This window comes from Alligator mississippiensis, chromosome 2, assembly GCF_030867095.1.
Source record: "Alligator mississippiensis isolate rAllMis1 chromosome 2, rAllMis1, whole genome shotgun sequence".
Taxonomy (NCBI): domain Eukaryota; kingdom Metazoa; phylum Chordata; order Crocodylia; family Alligatoridae; genus Alligator; species Alligator mississippiensis.
The window spans coordinates 271670048-271685773 of NC_081825.1; the positions used below are offsets into that span (position 1 = coordinate 271670048).

Genomic DNA, 15726 nt, shown 5'->3' on the forward strand with positions numbered 1-15726 from the left:
TTGCACACAGACTGCCATAACTTGCCAAGTAAACATGCATAACATTTCAGACTCTCATGAGAGCTACAGGTGAGATAAAGAAAATGGGAATGAGACCTATTTACTAGTTGAGCCCTTGACTACAGTCACATGTTACTTGAAATTTGGTGTTAATTTTTAAAACCAATAGTAAGTAGAGCAAATACGGTATGTTTATTTCAGGAACGGAATCTTGTTTGTTGTCAGTACATTTATTTCAAAACAAAGCTTTGATCCTGTGATACTTGTTCTCTTGTTCCTCCAGATACTGTAGAGTTAATCATTTTAAATGATCTCTATCAACATAAAATCAAGTTATCACTATAAATATAGTCTATTTCTGTGAAAAACTCTTTTGATTGCAAAGATGTTGCAATTGGAGGAGGTAGTACAGGATGTTTAATTAAAATATTCAGACTTACTAGAGGTTTAAGTTCAGTAGTATATGATGCTAAATTATATCAACTTCTGTTGCCTGAAAAGATTATATTGTAAATCATTTGGTGTAATGGAAATAATCCCAAATGAATCATTAAAAACAAGTTGTGTTTTAGTCCAGCCTAAATTTTCTAGGTTAAATAAAGAGGTATTTGGGTGGACTGTAAAGGACCATGAAAAGGATGGACTTGATTATCTAATGGTCCTTAAATATTGTAAATCAATATAAATCATAGTGGTCATATGTGGTCATAGCATTTAAGTAACAGGGGAAGATCATTAAATTGTGACAAAGTTGTATGCCATTCTCATTATAACACTAAGTAAATGTACTTTTCCAATGATCTGCTTGGCTGCCACAAATTCAAGCTACTACTAACAGCCTAAGTAGACCTTTGTACATTAAAGAAAACATGCTGTAGTGTGTTAGCATTTATATTCCTTCTCTTCTAATTGCTTGGTATTTTTGTTAAAGGGAGTGAATACCCAACCATTGCGATTCTCAGATATGGTCCAGCAAGCCCATTTAAAGGACACTTAAGTACTAAGAGTAATGGTAAGCAAAGTGCGTGATTTCATAAAAGGGTTTGCATGATTGTGTTATACGTTTTTTAAATATGTTTTCATGGAAACTTTTAACTTGAAGTTTTGTTTTCCAGAAGTTTTAACAGGAATGATTTGCAAATTTACTTGACGATAAAGAACTTCTGTTTTTATCTAACAAGAAGGTTTTAAACATCCTTGTGCTTTTGTTGGCTAGGATGTCTACTGTCCAATAAAGTAAACAAATGCTATTATTTTATCATTAAGCATAGCTCTATAGTTATTTCCTATCAAGTAATGTCTTACTAGAATGAGGAACACGGCATAGTAATATGATATTGAGTTTGTTTCCATTCAGAAAAGAAAGAAAGAAACTGCCTCCCATTCAGCGGAGCACTTTAGCATGTTTAAGAACCTTTAAATTTGCAAGTAACCCCATCTCTATTACATAAACCCTGTAAGCTAAACTTTTCTAAACTGTGGGGATTTCTTGGGCCTGTCTAACCTAGAAGTTTTGTGCCCCAAAGAAATCTTAAAAAGTAGCAATTTAGACTTTGGGAACTCTGTAAATTGTTGACCATGTTGAACTCCCACTAACATGAGCACCTTTCAGTTTAAGATCTTACTCCAAAAGCCCTGAATTTAGAAATTTATCTTTTCAACATAGATTTGTAACATCTCTAATAACTCTAACAATATGAATGATATTTTCCTGCAAGCCCTATTTTGGGTAGGTAAGTGAATTGGGGGAGGAAACTGCTTTAAATATATGATATTATGATATAATGTATATATGAAAATATACACATTCTGTTATTTATTTGCAATAAAACTTTGTTTAAAAGTGTTATTTCTGCCCCTGTACAATCACAGACTATCTGTTCTTTCAACAGCTATGTCTGAATGAGATAGAAATGATGTGGGGGAGGGGGGAATGAGTTTTAGTAACTCAACATTTTAGATATAAAATCCTACCAAGGCAGCTTATTAATATGGATGAAAGAAAATGTGTGGGGATGTTGAGTAGCAAGACAGCTGGACTTGAGATTCTCATGCTCTGCAAGCCAGCCTTTAAAGGGAGGAGACAGCACACTCTTTTGAGCACCAGCCTGCAGTGTGCTTTCTTTAGAGCAGTGATTCTCAACTAGGGTATTGTGTCAGTCAGTTCACAAAAGTTAGGGTGTGTTGCTTGGAGTCTAACAAGGTTGAGAACCCTTGTTTTAGAGTTTGCAGGAATCAGAATGAGTGCTTGGATACAGAGGAAGGAGAAAGGGTAGCAAGAGGAAATAAAATCTTTGAATGAAAACCTGAGTACCCTTTCCCCTGTTTCTGAAATTGACTCTTTGGAAAGATGTCACCTTGATGCATATCCAGCCTGAAGTTGGCAGGGCAAAGGCAGGAGCAAGTCAATCTTGGAGATCTTGTGACCTTCACTATCTAACATTGACTGCTGTGTGGGCAGCTCTTGCTTGGAATAGTGTTTGGGTTTGAACTACATAATAACTACTTTCCTTTTAGGCATTTTTACACCAGGTTTTATAATATTAATGTGTTTTAATTTTACAGCTTTTTGCATTGATTCCTCTCGGAGCCTGTGTAAGCAGTACCTGATCAGGGATCACATGGTTGTTCATTATAACAAAATCCTTTCAGCCAAAGGTAAAAATGTCCATAAATGAGCCTTCTGAATCCAATTTGAGGTCCATCATTCACTTTGCATTGGAATAGACCTGTCATAAGAATAGATGATTTGCATTGTAGAATTTCATTTTTTCCTGGTTCATTTCCTTGCTGACATCAGTTTGAGTAAAAGCTGCTTCATAATAATACAAAGCTGTGAAAATAAATTCAGTAACTGTGTATTGTTTGTTTTTATATGAATTTCCTTTTTCATTATTCATTGGTGTGATTACAATGTGTTTAATGCTACGTGCATTCATTTCACTTTTTAATTGGTGATTTAAAGTAATAGAAAAGACAAAAGTATTATTTAAATGTGCAAATATCATAGCAAAAATAGATGAGTTGCTTTAGGAATAAACTTAGAAAATTGTCATCATTAAAAAGAAACATAATCTTAAAAGTTGCTAAGCACTGGGAGATCACACTGAAGTTTTGAGTATTCAGGATTTGAAAATTGCCCCAAATGTTTATAAATGATGACATGTTATTAATTATTATTTTTACAGTAGTGCAAATAACAGATGTTCTTTACATATAAGTAAATTCTGATTCTCCAGTAACATTTTTCAAAGAACAAATGTTAGGAAACCTGGCAATCCAGAGCAAAGGTTAGTTCAACACCTTCATTTTCTTCTGACATAAGAATGAAAACACATGAGATGTATCAGGAAGATTGCTTTTGTCTGCGAAAAGACAAGGCTCATTTGGGGTGTCTGATAACACCGAGTTTATAATGGAGGTAGGCAACCATTGTCTTTCCGTGTGTAGATGTTGTTTCCTTATGAAATGAGAATCCAGTCCTCTTGTCCTTTCTTCTTGTCTCACCCTTGTGATTGTATCCTCTAGTCTTTTGCTTGCTATGGGATGAAGGTTAAAGGAAAGGTGGAAAATGACACTGCTTATCCTAAGTATCCTATGATTTCACCATGAGATCATAAAAACATCACGAATAAGAAGTTAATAATTAAAAAACCACTAGCGTTAGTGGACATGTCATGCTTAGGAAAATGACCCGGTAGCTTCAGTGTATGATGTTAATATACGTGTCTCATTTGCAATATTTCTTGAAAATATGATGGGAAGGAGAATATTGACTGTGCTGTCCATACCAATGCATTGCTAGTATACAAGTTAATGTAATTCAGCCAAGAACTTCTGTTTCTCCCTTGGATCTCTGCCAAGATTCTTGCTCCTACAGCATTCTTCCAAAGATGGTATGCTATCCTGATTAATACTTTACAGAAATATACTAGCATCAGTCAGATGAGAAATAAGGTTCACATTTTTATCAATGTGGGTAATAAACCATTGGAACAATTTTCCTAGGGGTTGTCACCTTATAATCTGTTAATCACATTATTCTGCATTGCTTTATTATCCACTTTTTCTCACTAACCATGTAATTGCATTATTTAATTTTTTTATTAATTTAAAATTTCAGGATTGTATGAAATTAGAGGCATTGGGGGCAGACAGTTTATTAATAACAAACGTAACTACTATAGGACTGCTGCCAGCTGACTGGCAGAGCTGCCTTCAGTCCCAGGTCTGCTTGCTTGTAACTCCTTTGTCCAATTTGTCGCTTCGTCTTCCATTTTTCTCAGTCCCCTGGGGTTTCTGGGAGTTACAGTCCAAACTACAGTCAGTGTGGTTCTGTAGGACTGCTCCCCCAGTTGTCACACATCCAATCAGCCATTATTTTTCTTATGTCACCTTTCTATAAGCTTTGATTATTAACAATGGAAATAGTTTCTTGTCGGTCTATGATTGTGAGGTAAAATCAATGTTTATTAATGTTTACCAATAAAAAATGAATCCTGTCAAGTCTACACAGGCAGTAAAGTAAAGGAATGTATTGTGACCTTCATTCTCACTGAAATGCAGGTTCCTGTGCAAAAAGTCTTTAATTTTGCATGCTAGATGTTGCACAAGTAGCCTGCTTGTGAATGCAAACACAATCTGGGAGTAGGGTTTTTTACAGTCTGCTTTGCATGGTATCTTTACATGCACAACATTTTCATTTTCTTCTGTCAATTGAAATGCAGCTAATCCCAAGTCTCCTACCTTGTATTGCATTTTTCATGTTTTTGTACCAAGGTGTAATTTAGATTTCCAGCAAGCCTCTTCTAGCTCCTGAAACAGTGCTCTTTCCATTTAAATTACATGAAATAAATATTTAACTCCTGTCTTTTGTGCAACTTTCATATGTTTCTACAAAGATTAAATAATTATTAAATTTTTAAAATTTGTGATCATGCCCTTCTGCAAGATTGCTTATAAACATTAAAGAATCAAATGAAAAATAGGTTTGCATTAAAGAATCAAGTGAAAAATAGGTTACAAAGCTATGCTTCACATCATTTTTAAGTTGCATACTAGAGTATGAAGTGGCAGTTAATTAGCAGTGGGTGTGTTTACACATGCATTAAGGTGCTTTTCCTAATGCGCATTAAGTTTGGTACCCCCGGGCATTTATAGACGTACTCTGGAAGGCAGTGTGGGGGCAGGGGGAGAGAGCGGGGGCAGGGGGTGCGAACTTTAATTAACTTAGCTCCAAGAGCTATGCTAATTAAAAGTGCCCAGAGCATCATGTGTATCAGTATCCCTGTGCTGATGGCAGCAGGGTGCTTTGAACTAAAGCTTGTTGAATGAGCTATTTAAAGTGCTCCGTTGCCATTTTTCAGTGCAGGGATGCTGATATACGTGATGGTGGAGTCTGCTGGACATGGTAACTACCAAACTCCAGGAAACTCAGTTATTCTTAATCAAATCTGGTCTGATTTAATCAAGTCTGCTCTGACTCACTGTAATTACAGTGTGTCAAAACAGCCAGGTCCCTGCACATGTATAGGAGCCCTCTAATGTGAGGTACTAAACAAATGTGCATTAAATTTGGTACCTCCAATGTGAGGTACTAAACAAATGCGCATTAGGCTGCCCTATTGTGTGGTAACAGATGTGCAGTGTTTAAGTGATGCTTAATGTGTAGTAGCCTATTTTACTGTGCATTAGCATAAAATCACAATTTTTTATGACACACTTCAATGTACAGTAAAATAGGCTACTGCTCTTCAAAGTGCACATGTAGACATGCCCAGTATGTTTAAAATTTAATATGCATAATACTAAGAAAAGAAAAACTCTAGGTTTTTGTTGTTTCTCATGATTTTGTAGCTCATTCTCATTTTTAGTGACACAAACTGATTATTAGAGTTTCAATTCTGTAATTGTTAATGCTCATGCTTTAAGCACAACTGAAATTATCAGCTTTTTTCATGCTTAAAGTTAAGTAGTTAAGTGTTTGCTGGATTGGAATCTACCTAATGTAAGGAAGACATTCCTTTCCAGTACCTCCCTGGATATGCATTATATTCTGCCATCTTCTGGTCCTTCTCAGACAAGGTTCTGTAAATGGTAATGCCTATATTCCTCCTTATCCAAGCATCACTACACGTATCCTTAGGGTTTGCTTTAAAGACAGGAATATTTAAGCTTTTACATCCATTAAAGCCTAAAGTCAACAAATATATTTTATTAACTGCATTGCATTGGGGAGCAATATCTTCAGGTATACAGCTACAGGCAGTGTTGTGTTTTAATTAAATTGTTTTCCATAATTGCAAACATATAGAAGTGTGTACAGAGAATGCTCATTTAAATGCTCAGCATCAAGCTTTTTTCTTTGGCATTTAACTGAATCCTTTATAACAAACCCACTGATTTGATTACATAGTAAACACATTTAAAGAACAGACAAACTGCTAAGCTTTAATTGAATAAGCCTTCTTTCAGAGCTGTTTTGAAGATATTTTGTTCTAACCATAGCTAGTGCTAAGTAAAGGAAGTTGAATCACTCACTCCTTTTAATTTTGTGTTTATTTTCAGCTGCTGTAGACTGTTCTGTGCCAAAAAGCAGATTGGCTAGCATCAAATGTAAGTATTTCTTTGAGTTGTTAATTCTTATAAAGGTTTTAGAAAGTAGTGTTTTATTTGCTGTTAATGATCAGCCCTGAACTCTACAGCATTAAAATTTATGATAGCAGCCTCAGAAACACAAGAAAAATCCTTGTCCCTGGCAAAAATATAACACAATACAACACAAGTGAGAAGCACAAATGAAAAAGGAAGGACGGGGCAGGGAAAGGTAATGATAAAAGATCACACAGTTACACAGTAAGGCACCTGCACAGCTGCATGGTCCCTTAATATTTTTTATTTCCTATCTTTGAAATACTGTGTAATAAATGTAATGTTAATGAAATATATCCAGTCAACTGTTGAGAACTATGGAGATTAAAGTGGAGAGTGGATGCATCACAAGGTGGAGCACTGTAGTGTTCTCTCTTCTACCTCCCTACCCATGTGGTGTAATCCTGACCTGAACCTGAAGGCACCATACCTGGGATGGGGAGGAGATCTGATTTCTCTATGCCCTTACTTTCTTTGAGGCTTTCAGCAAAAGTGCCTGTTAACACCAGGTCTGAAGATGGTTTTTGAATGTGGACACCTGCCTGCCACGGCCGGAACCAGAATGAACCCTATTAGCTTGTTTCACAGAAAATATCTTACATCCATCAGGCAGTGATAACTACTTCCCTGGGCCAAACTGCATTTATCAGCATTAGTAGTTGTGTCTCTATGTCTCGGACTATTTGTAATGACAGAATGTCTATTGTAACAATAGAAGAAACTGAAAGGTAATGACTTTCAAATAATTAATTTACTGAGTACTGTACTAAATGAAGAGCATCAGTTAAAGTGGATGAATCTCAGTGGCTCATTAGCAAAGATATTTCTCCTCTAACTGCACTATATCCTTTTCAAGTTAAACACTACTGATTTTCTGTATTTCTTTTTTTGTATTGTAATTAGTAACAAATGCTGAGATTATGTTAAGTTACATTCAGGTATTCATTGTGGATGGGAGGAAGCTGCAAAGTACTTCCTCCTCTCAAGGTGGAATCCTGACTCTTTTCTTGTTTCTCAGTTGGTCTAATAAAAGAGATCACATCTACCCAAAGAACCTTGCCTGCCTATGTCCTTAGAAACCAACACAGCTACAACCAAAGACACTTTTCTTTGTACTTGGTCACAAGTCAGTGTTGGTGGGGAAAGGATATCTGGCCTAGTGCAGGGGAGTTCAAATTCTCTTCCAGCCATAAAATTTCACTGAGGATATTCTTGCCAAAGGGGTCTGAGCTATCTATAGCTCTACTGCCTGTTGTGTTCAAGGATGCAGTGTGGAGAAAAGCAGGGTCACTGGACATTACTACAGCTGTGATAGAGTTTCAGATCAGCTGTCCTCAGAGCCACAGCTTGCGAGGTATGATTCCTTCTCTTGAGATCCCAGCTCTATCAAGAGCTTTTCTGTACCGATCTTGACAGTTTGCCATTGATGTAGGAAGGATTTACTCTTACCTATGTGCCTTAACAAAGTAAGCCTTTGCTTACAGTTCTCTCTTGCTGCCTCTGCCTGGCCTTTCCCCTTCTCTGTCCCCATGTCCCATTTTTCTTTGAGCAAAGATGCATCTCACACCTCGTGTGGTAGTCAGGTCTTTCCAAACTCAGTTAATGCCCTGCTATTTTAATTTTTTTTTAAAAACAACACTTCTGCACTAAGGACATATGATATCATACATTTCACACTGGAGTATATTTTTCCAAATAATATGAATTCATGCCACAGGGTGTGACTGAGCATTAACCTTAATCTTAACCAATAATTGTAATCACACTAGCAGGCGTACTCCTGAGTGGGGAAGGTTTTATTTCAGATGAGTGACCTGGGTATAATCTGTTTTCCTTTCAGTTCATCTTACTCAGACCACTTTCTATGTATTTTGTTGTGGTTACAGATAGGGCTGTGCGAAGCTTCAGTCGCTGATTTGATTCTGCAGAGATTCAGCCCAATTTGGTGGCCGCATCTGAATCTGAATTGAATCAGGAGACCCATTAATCTCTCTGAATTGAATTGGAACCCTCCAAATCAATTCGAAGACATTCAGAAAGATTCGACGATTCTGCCATAGATACAGTTTTAAACATTTTTTCTACATACCCCAAGGTACCAGGCAGCTCGTGAATGCTGAGATTCTGGGGTGGATGAAGCGTCCCACAGGAGCATAGGGGGGTCTCCAGCGCACTCAGCAGCAGACCCAGAAGTGGACCATAAGCACTTTTGGTCCACTTCCAGGTCCGCCAGGGAGTGTGCAGGGGGTCCCCCACGCCCCCCAGCTCAGCAACTGTTGCCTCCTGGGTCTGGGGGGGGCACCCAGGGTCCCTTCGCGGCTGATCACCGAGCTGAGGAGGCACGGGGGGCACCCCCGCACACTCAGTGGCAGACCCAGAAGTGGACCAGAAGTACTTCCAGTCCACTTCTGGGTTCACTGCTAAGCACGTGGCCCCACCCCCCGCACTCCTGTGGGACGCTTCATCCACCCCACCATTGCAGCATTCACGAGCCACACCTGGTACCTCGAGGTATGTAGAAAAAATATTTAAAGCTGTGTCTATGGCCAAATTGCTGATTCTCTGAATCAGCAGCAAATCTTCAGATTCGGATTTGGCCTAATCAAATCGGGACAGTAATCCTACTCAACAAATTGAATCACTGTCCCTGATTTGGGCTGAATCCGAATTGAATATGGCCTGTTTTGCACACCCCTAATTATAGATACAGTATATAACTCCCTCCAGTGTACAATGCAAATGTTTCACTTTTGCTACTGCTGCTGTTTTTGCCCATCTGCTTAGTAAAAACAGTATACTAAATCTTCAATAAATTGCTCTTTCATCTTATTTTCAAAGTGGGCTGAAACTAGCTTATTTGTATCTCATTAGAACATGCAGAAAATCTCATCTTGCCAACACAACTGGAACAAGATGTTTCTTAGTTACAGCAGAAAAACATTTTTAGACAAGCAAGAAAAATGAATACAGTTGGAATATCTGGAAATGTTTTTTACAAACCTAATGTTCAAGCCCTGTAGCTAAGGCCCAGACTTATCACGTACTACTGGGCTTTCCAGTTTCTAAGTGTCCAGGGGCCGCATGCCCCTGGGCTACACTAGTAGGGACCATTCACTCTACTGGCTGCACCAGCAGGGGTCATGGACCCCCAGGCCACATGCCACACTCCCTTCCCCACTGTAGTGCATGGATGCCCCCCCTAAGCTACAACCCTGCACAGATACCCCTTCACCCTCAACTGCACCATGCACCTCCAGCCTCACACTGAGTTCCCTGTGTCATGCTGCACTGCCCCCAAGGGCAGGTGCAGAATACAGCGGCCAAAGGAAGGAGGAGGAACTAAGAGACTGTAGCTAGGGTGATCATATGTTCGGGTTTAGCTGGGACAATCCCAGATTTTGGAGGCTGGTCCTGGCTGGCTGGTGTGAATTGAAATGAGTGTCCCAGAAATCTAGGGGTGTGGGGCACAGTTTGATGAGGAGGTGGAGAGGTGCAGAGCGGCACAGTGCACCAGGCAGGCAGGCGGGCATTGCCTGCCCACCGCACCACCCCACCCCACTCCCGCTTCTGCCTGCAGCAGCACCACTAATTTGTGTGGAGGGTGGAGGTGGGTAATGTCCCAGATGTCCCAGATATCCTTATGGTCAGCTTAACTCTAGCTGCCAGAGCAGGGGGAGTAGTGATTCGGTGGAAGCCCAGAGGGCTGCAACTTAACCCATTAGGGGCTGCCAGTTGGATAGCCTGGACCTGTAATAAATTTAGCTCATCTCATTTCTAAAATAGGGTTTAATTTTAAAATAATCTGCAACTCAAGAATTGGTGGGTTGTCCGTGACAATCTTAGGCTTACAACTAAAATGTAAGCCTTTCCCTTTCCTCAGCCTTTCACCGTTCTGAACCTCCTACATTCTGAATCCTGTGATATTGCTGCTTTTTTGGATCCAGCTATGTTTTAACATATGGCTTGAATTGATTTTTAATTCTTTTAATTAAATGGATAGTGCAGTTACGAGCTGTGACCATGAATTTGTCACATTTTTAAAATCTGTTAATAAAAATGATGTTGAATGCACCATAAAACTGGGCTTCCTTAATATCCCACTTGGTATTACTCCTCTGCCCCAACCTTCAGCTTTTGTTTCTTAAACAGCTTTTATTTATAATTTCTATAACAAAAAGATGAGAGAACTTGCTGAGTGAAAGACTGAAAGCAAGGGTTTCTTGCAAGTTAATGTAAGTTTAATTATATTAAAATATCACCCCATACTGCTTTATGTATAATTTTGCAGCCATGTGAGATGTTCTTCATATTTTTCATGTGAGACGATAGCATTTTGTGCAGCCAGATACTTATTACTTTTGCAACAAGATAGCTCAGCCCCCTCAAGGTCTATGTGCTTTCTATGAATTGCTGAGCAACTCTAAACATCTGACCTTGATAGTTTAGGGCTCTCAGTGCCTCTCAGGACCAGAGCTAGAGGTTGCAGCTGGTGTGCTTAAAGACAACGATGAAACTTTTTTGGCTCTTGTTTTTTCTTTAATGCCATCATTCTCAACCAGGGTGCTGTGGGGTGTTATACAATGTTACCACTGTTAGGTGTGAAAATACAATTCACAAAATAAACACAGATTTCAAAAAAGGAATCCATGGTGTTAAAAATGTTTTGCCCTGCTGTGGTCTGGTCCTTTTTATTCTTTTCAACAGAAAAATTGCTTTATTATTTTTCCATAGCCAAAAAATGGGTGAGATCCAACAGCTGGCATTTTCCAAGAGGTACCTTGAGTCTAAAAAGGTTGAGAATCACTGCTCTAATGGTTTTCCCTTAAATGATCCTGTTAGATTGCATGCAGTCCTTTACTCCAGAACTTCATTATCTGATGTCATAATGCAGGGTTGCCCCCCACCCTCACTGCATGCCACACTACACAGAGTTCCTGGGTCCTCTGAGTCCTCTGACTGCAGATTCCCTTGGCAGCTGTGTCATCCTGCCCCTCCTTGCTCTCAGGCAGGAGCAAGAAGCAGAAGCTGGAGGTGGGAGGGAGAACCCAGAGACTCTGGCAGTCACAGCAGAAGTTGGAGCAGTGGGGAGAGCAGCTTCTGGACCAGAAGCCCAGGGGCTTCCGTGTAAGCCCACATGTGGCCCCCCCAGCCACCAGTTGGATAGCCCTGTCATAATGTATCAGAAATTCAGCTGCTTTCCAGCATGTCATGTCTTTTGTTAATTTAGGTATCCACTGCACCCTGTTTTCTTCTATTTACTATTCTGTTTACTAAAATTCAGCAGTATTGACAATCCTTGAATATTTAAGTTAGTGTAGTGTAGGTGTTTTCCAACTCTTCATTCCTTAGATGATGGGCCTAATTTCAGGATATTAACACTAGCAAAGCTCAAGGATGGAATTCCATTGATTTCAGTGGTGCTAAGCTCTCACCAGAAATTTGTGGCAATAGAATTCCAGAAGGACTACATTCAGCAGTTGGTGAGTAACATAATCATACCAGCTTTATATGGCTAGTTGTGGACAATGAAATATAAAGCAATTGCCTTTTAAGCTGTATGTAAAATAGAGGCTTCAATGAAGTCAATGGCAAAAATGTACTCAACTACAACTCAGCTAGAATTTTACTTAAGACCTCCTTTCATACTCAAAAATCAGCCTAATAAATTTGTGTATTCAAATCACATATGTACCTCTTTAGTATGTCTGACTCAAGGCACTTATTTAATAAACATGAAACTCATCGGGGCTGAAATTTCAAGGTTTACCAAAGGTATAATTCCACTGGACATGTGTGTTCCCTTTCATCATCGTCCACTCTAGTGCATTCAAGCTAATTAAGGTTAACATTTTTAGATTTCCTTTGTACAATATTCAAATTCTCTTGAATTCTGTCTGTATATGAAGTGAAAACTATTGTTCTTAAGAGAAATTTCAGGCATTTTTTACCTTTAAGAAGGATGGTGTTTTCATGGCAGACAGCACACACATTGTGAATAGTGGAAGCGTGTTCCAAAAGCAAATATGAAAAGACTGTCTTGAATTAATCTCCCGATTATATTTGCATGTGTGAGTTAGAGAACGTGAAGTATAGTTCATTGCTTCTGTTGAGTCGTACCAAATTACTATTTTTTTCTTTTTATATTACACATTAAATTGTTTCCTGATTATGAAAACATTTTGTCTGCACTACCATGATCTGTATTTACTGTCATTTAAATGACCTTTTTAGTGTTTGTAAACTGTCTAAAAACATTTTTTCAGATGCTGAATTTATGTCCCATTCTATTCTAAAATCTTCTCCTTCCTTTACACCCAGTGTCCTCAAAGCAGTACATTTTCAATATGCTGCATGAGATTTATCAATATGGCTCCTATTAACAGCAAAGAATTGCGAAGAGAATCCCTTGAAAGTAGGTGCCTTTTCCTGCTCAGATGCCCAGCAAGTATCCCCTTTGGGGCTGTTGCCATGAGTCAGTCATTAGTTCTTAAGCAATAGCACAATACTATCTGTAGCTGGCATTCTCTCTGAACAACTGAATGTGTTCTGCTTTTAAAGTGGATTTGGTTTCCACTGTTCTTTTCCTGGTATCTTAGCTGGCAGCAAGGCCAGCAAGCTGTCATGCCTCTGGGCCAGCAACAAGCATGTTCTTATGTATTAGATCAGCCTTATTGACTTAAAATAGTTGTTAAAATGTGAAACTTCTTGAAATATGAAACTTCTATGTTCAGAATTACACCAAGCATGTTGAATGATACAAGCGGCTACTATTACAAGTCGATGGTCATAGCTTTTGTGCCAGAAAACTTAACAGCCATGCCAAAAGAGACGGCTTCTGCTACACATGCCTGGCTTCTAATAGTAATGTTTTCAACCCATCTGTTTCAAGGTTTTTCCGCAGAGCATATTGATAGAACAGCCTGAACTTAGTGATTAGAGTGATTGAAAATGCAGGTCTCTTGCTAAGGGAAAAAAATGCATTCTTGAGAAGTTGCCCACCAGAAATCTGGTGCATAGCATGTAGTGGAGGAATATCAAGTCTGAACCTGCCATTACTAGAGACATAATTAAACTTAGAAGGTGTTAGGAAAAAAAAAAAGAATAATAATATAGGTGTAGGCTGTTTATTTTTATCTACTATATCCAAGCAAGAAAAGGGACTTTTATTTACTTATTTAATTATTTATTTTTATTTTACGCCTGATTTTTCAACCATCACCTCCATGTCATAAAACACATTACTCTGGTATACATATGATACATGGTATTATGTCTGATTTTCTTAGTTAGTATCAAACATAAGTCAGCTTAACTGCTTCTATGCAGAAAGCCTGCACGCTGTCTTCCCCTTCAGAGTCCCACCTCATATATGCACTCCTACATTTTTAATGAGTAGGGTTTCCTTACATACACATGTGTTTTATTATTGGAATAATAACAACTCTTTTTTAATATTTATTTGAAATGGCAAGTTTTCAAATATCTATTCTCTCCTGATGGATCACTGTTGCTGTTAAAAGCTATGTATATTTTTAACTTTTTTGTACTCAAAAATGTTAAAATCATTTTGTCAGGTTTTCCAAAAAAGTAACCCCCAGACTGAAAACCTGTCAAATGTAAAAATGTAAAGAAACTGAAATAAGTCCTTTTAACCAAGATACTGATGCAGTTCTAACTATCTTACTTTTGCTCCAGCTACAGTATGCATATTTTCTATTCTTCAGTAGATGTACATTTTTCCCTTTATAAAAGAAAAAGAAATTTATTAAAGTACAACATGCAGTATTTTCCCCTAGATTTTAAGGTCAGAAGGCACAACCAGATCATGTAATCTGAGTTCTTGTGATACACAGGCCAGGAATTTCACCTGCTTATCATTGTATTCAAGCCAGTAATTTGTGTTTGACTAAAGTATGCCTTGCAGAAAATCATCCAGTCTTGATAAGAGGACATCAAGAAGTAAAAGTTCCATCATTCTCCAAGGTTTTTTAATGGTTGCTCAACATTATTGTTAAAAAAACTTTGTCTAACTTTTAATTGAATTTGTCAGCCCTTAACTTCAAATCAGTAGTTTTTGTTATGACTTTTTCCAGTAGGTTAAACAGCCATTTTGTACCTGGGGTTTTGTCCCTGGGAAGGTACGTACACTGTAATCAATCACCTCTTCTCTATGATAAGGTAAACTGAGTGAAATTCACTGTAAGGTATTTTTCCTGCCCCTGAATAATTTTTGCAGTTCTTCTCTCTTGATTCAGGGAATAGCAACCCCCAGCCCGCGTGCCAGGGCATGGCATGTCAGGCCATTTTCTTCAGCACACCACAGCTGGTCTGGTCTCTGGGCAGCTGCCACTGGCCACAGCCAGGGTAGCTTGCAGCAGGCAGCCAGGAGGCTGCAAACCCTACTGCAAGCAGCCTATGCTCCATAGGAGACACCTGGGAGGCTGCAAACAGCTGCATGGAACTCCACAGCCCTAGCATCAGCTCCATGGCAGTGGCAGCTGCACGTGCACCTCTGGGCACACAACCAAGATGGGACCTTGGGCAACGCAAACTTTGCCCATCCCCTGCCATCTGCCCAGAGGTGTGTATGCAATGGCTGCTGTCATGGAGCCAGTCCTGGGGTTGTGGAGCCCCCTGCAGCTGTTTGCAGCCTGCCCACCACCTGCTGCAGAGATCAGCAGCCCTAGCCCTGGCCATTCTCCTTGGGGGGGACTGGCTTCTGGGAGGGAGAACAGGTTGGTCTTTCCACTCCCCCCACTTGGCCTGGTGTCCCCCTTCATGGAGCCAGTAAAGCACAATCGGGCTCCCTCCCTGCCTGCAGGCAGCCAGGAGGTTGCAAACAGCTGCATGGGGCTTTGCAGCCCTGTCACTGGCTCCGTGGTGGTGGCCGCTGCACATGTATCTCTAGGCAGACAGTAGGGGAGGAGCTAGGCTTGTGCTGCCCTTGGTCCCTTTCCACCTGGGCTCTGGGCAGCTATATTAGGCAGTCTGCTAACAGCTGCACTGGGATCCAGAGCCCCGGCACTAGCTCTGTGGTAGCGGCGGGTGTACACATGTCTTGGAGCGCATGGCGGG

The 15726-nt window shown here is 39.5% G+C and overlaps 1 protein-coding gene across 3 annotated transcripts in view; it reads left to right on the plus strand.

Annotated features, from left to right (window-relative positions):
* The window catches only part of SPATA7 (spermatogenesis associated 7), a 74102-nt gene that overhangs the window by 19374 nt on the left and 39002 nt on the right, over positions 1 to 15726 (plus strand). For 2 of the 3 annotated variants that reach the window (XM_059723153.1, XM_019481689.2), the window contains exons 2-4: positions 932 to 1012; positions 2566 to 2658; positions 6568 to 6615. In XM_059723153.1, coding sequence (XP_059579136.1) covers positions 932 to 1012; positions 2566 to 2658; positions 6568 to 6615 — 222 coding nt within the window. The remainder of the gene's footprint in view (positions 1 to 931; positions 1013 to 2565; positions 2659 to 6567; positions 6616 to 15726) is intronic. The other variant, XM_059723154.1, reaches the window with a different exon arrangement.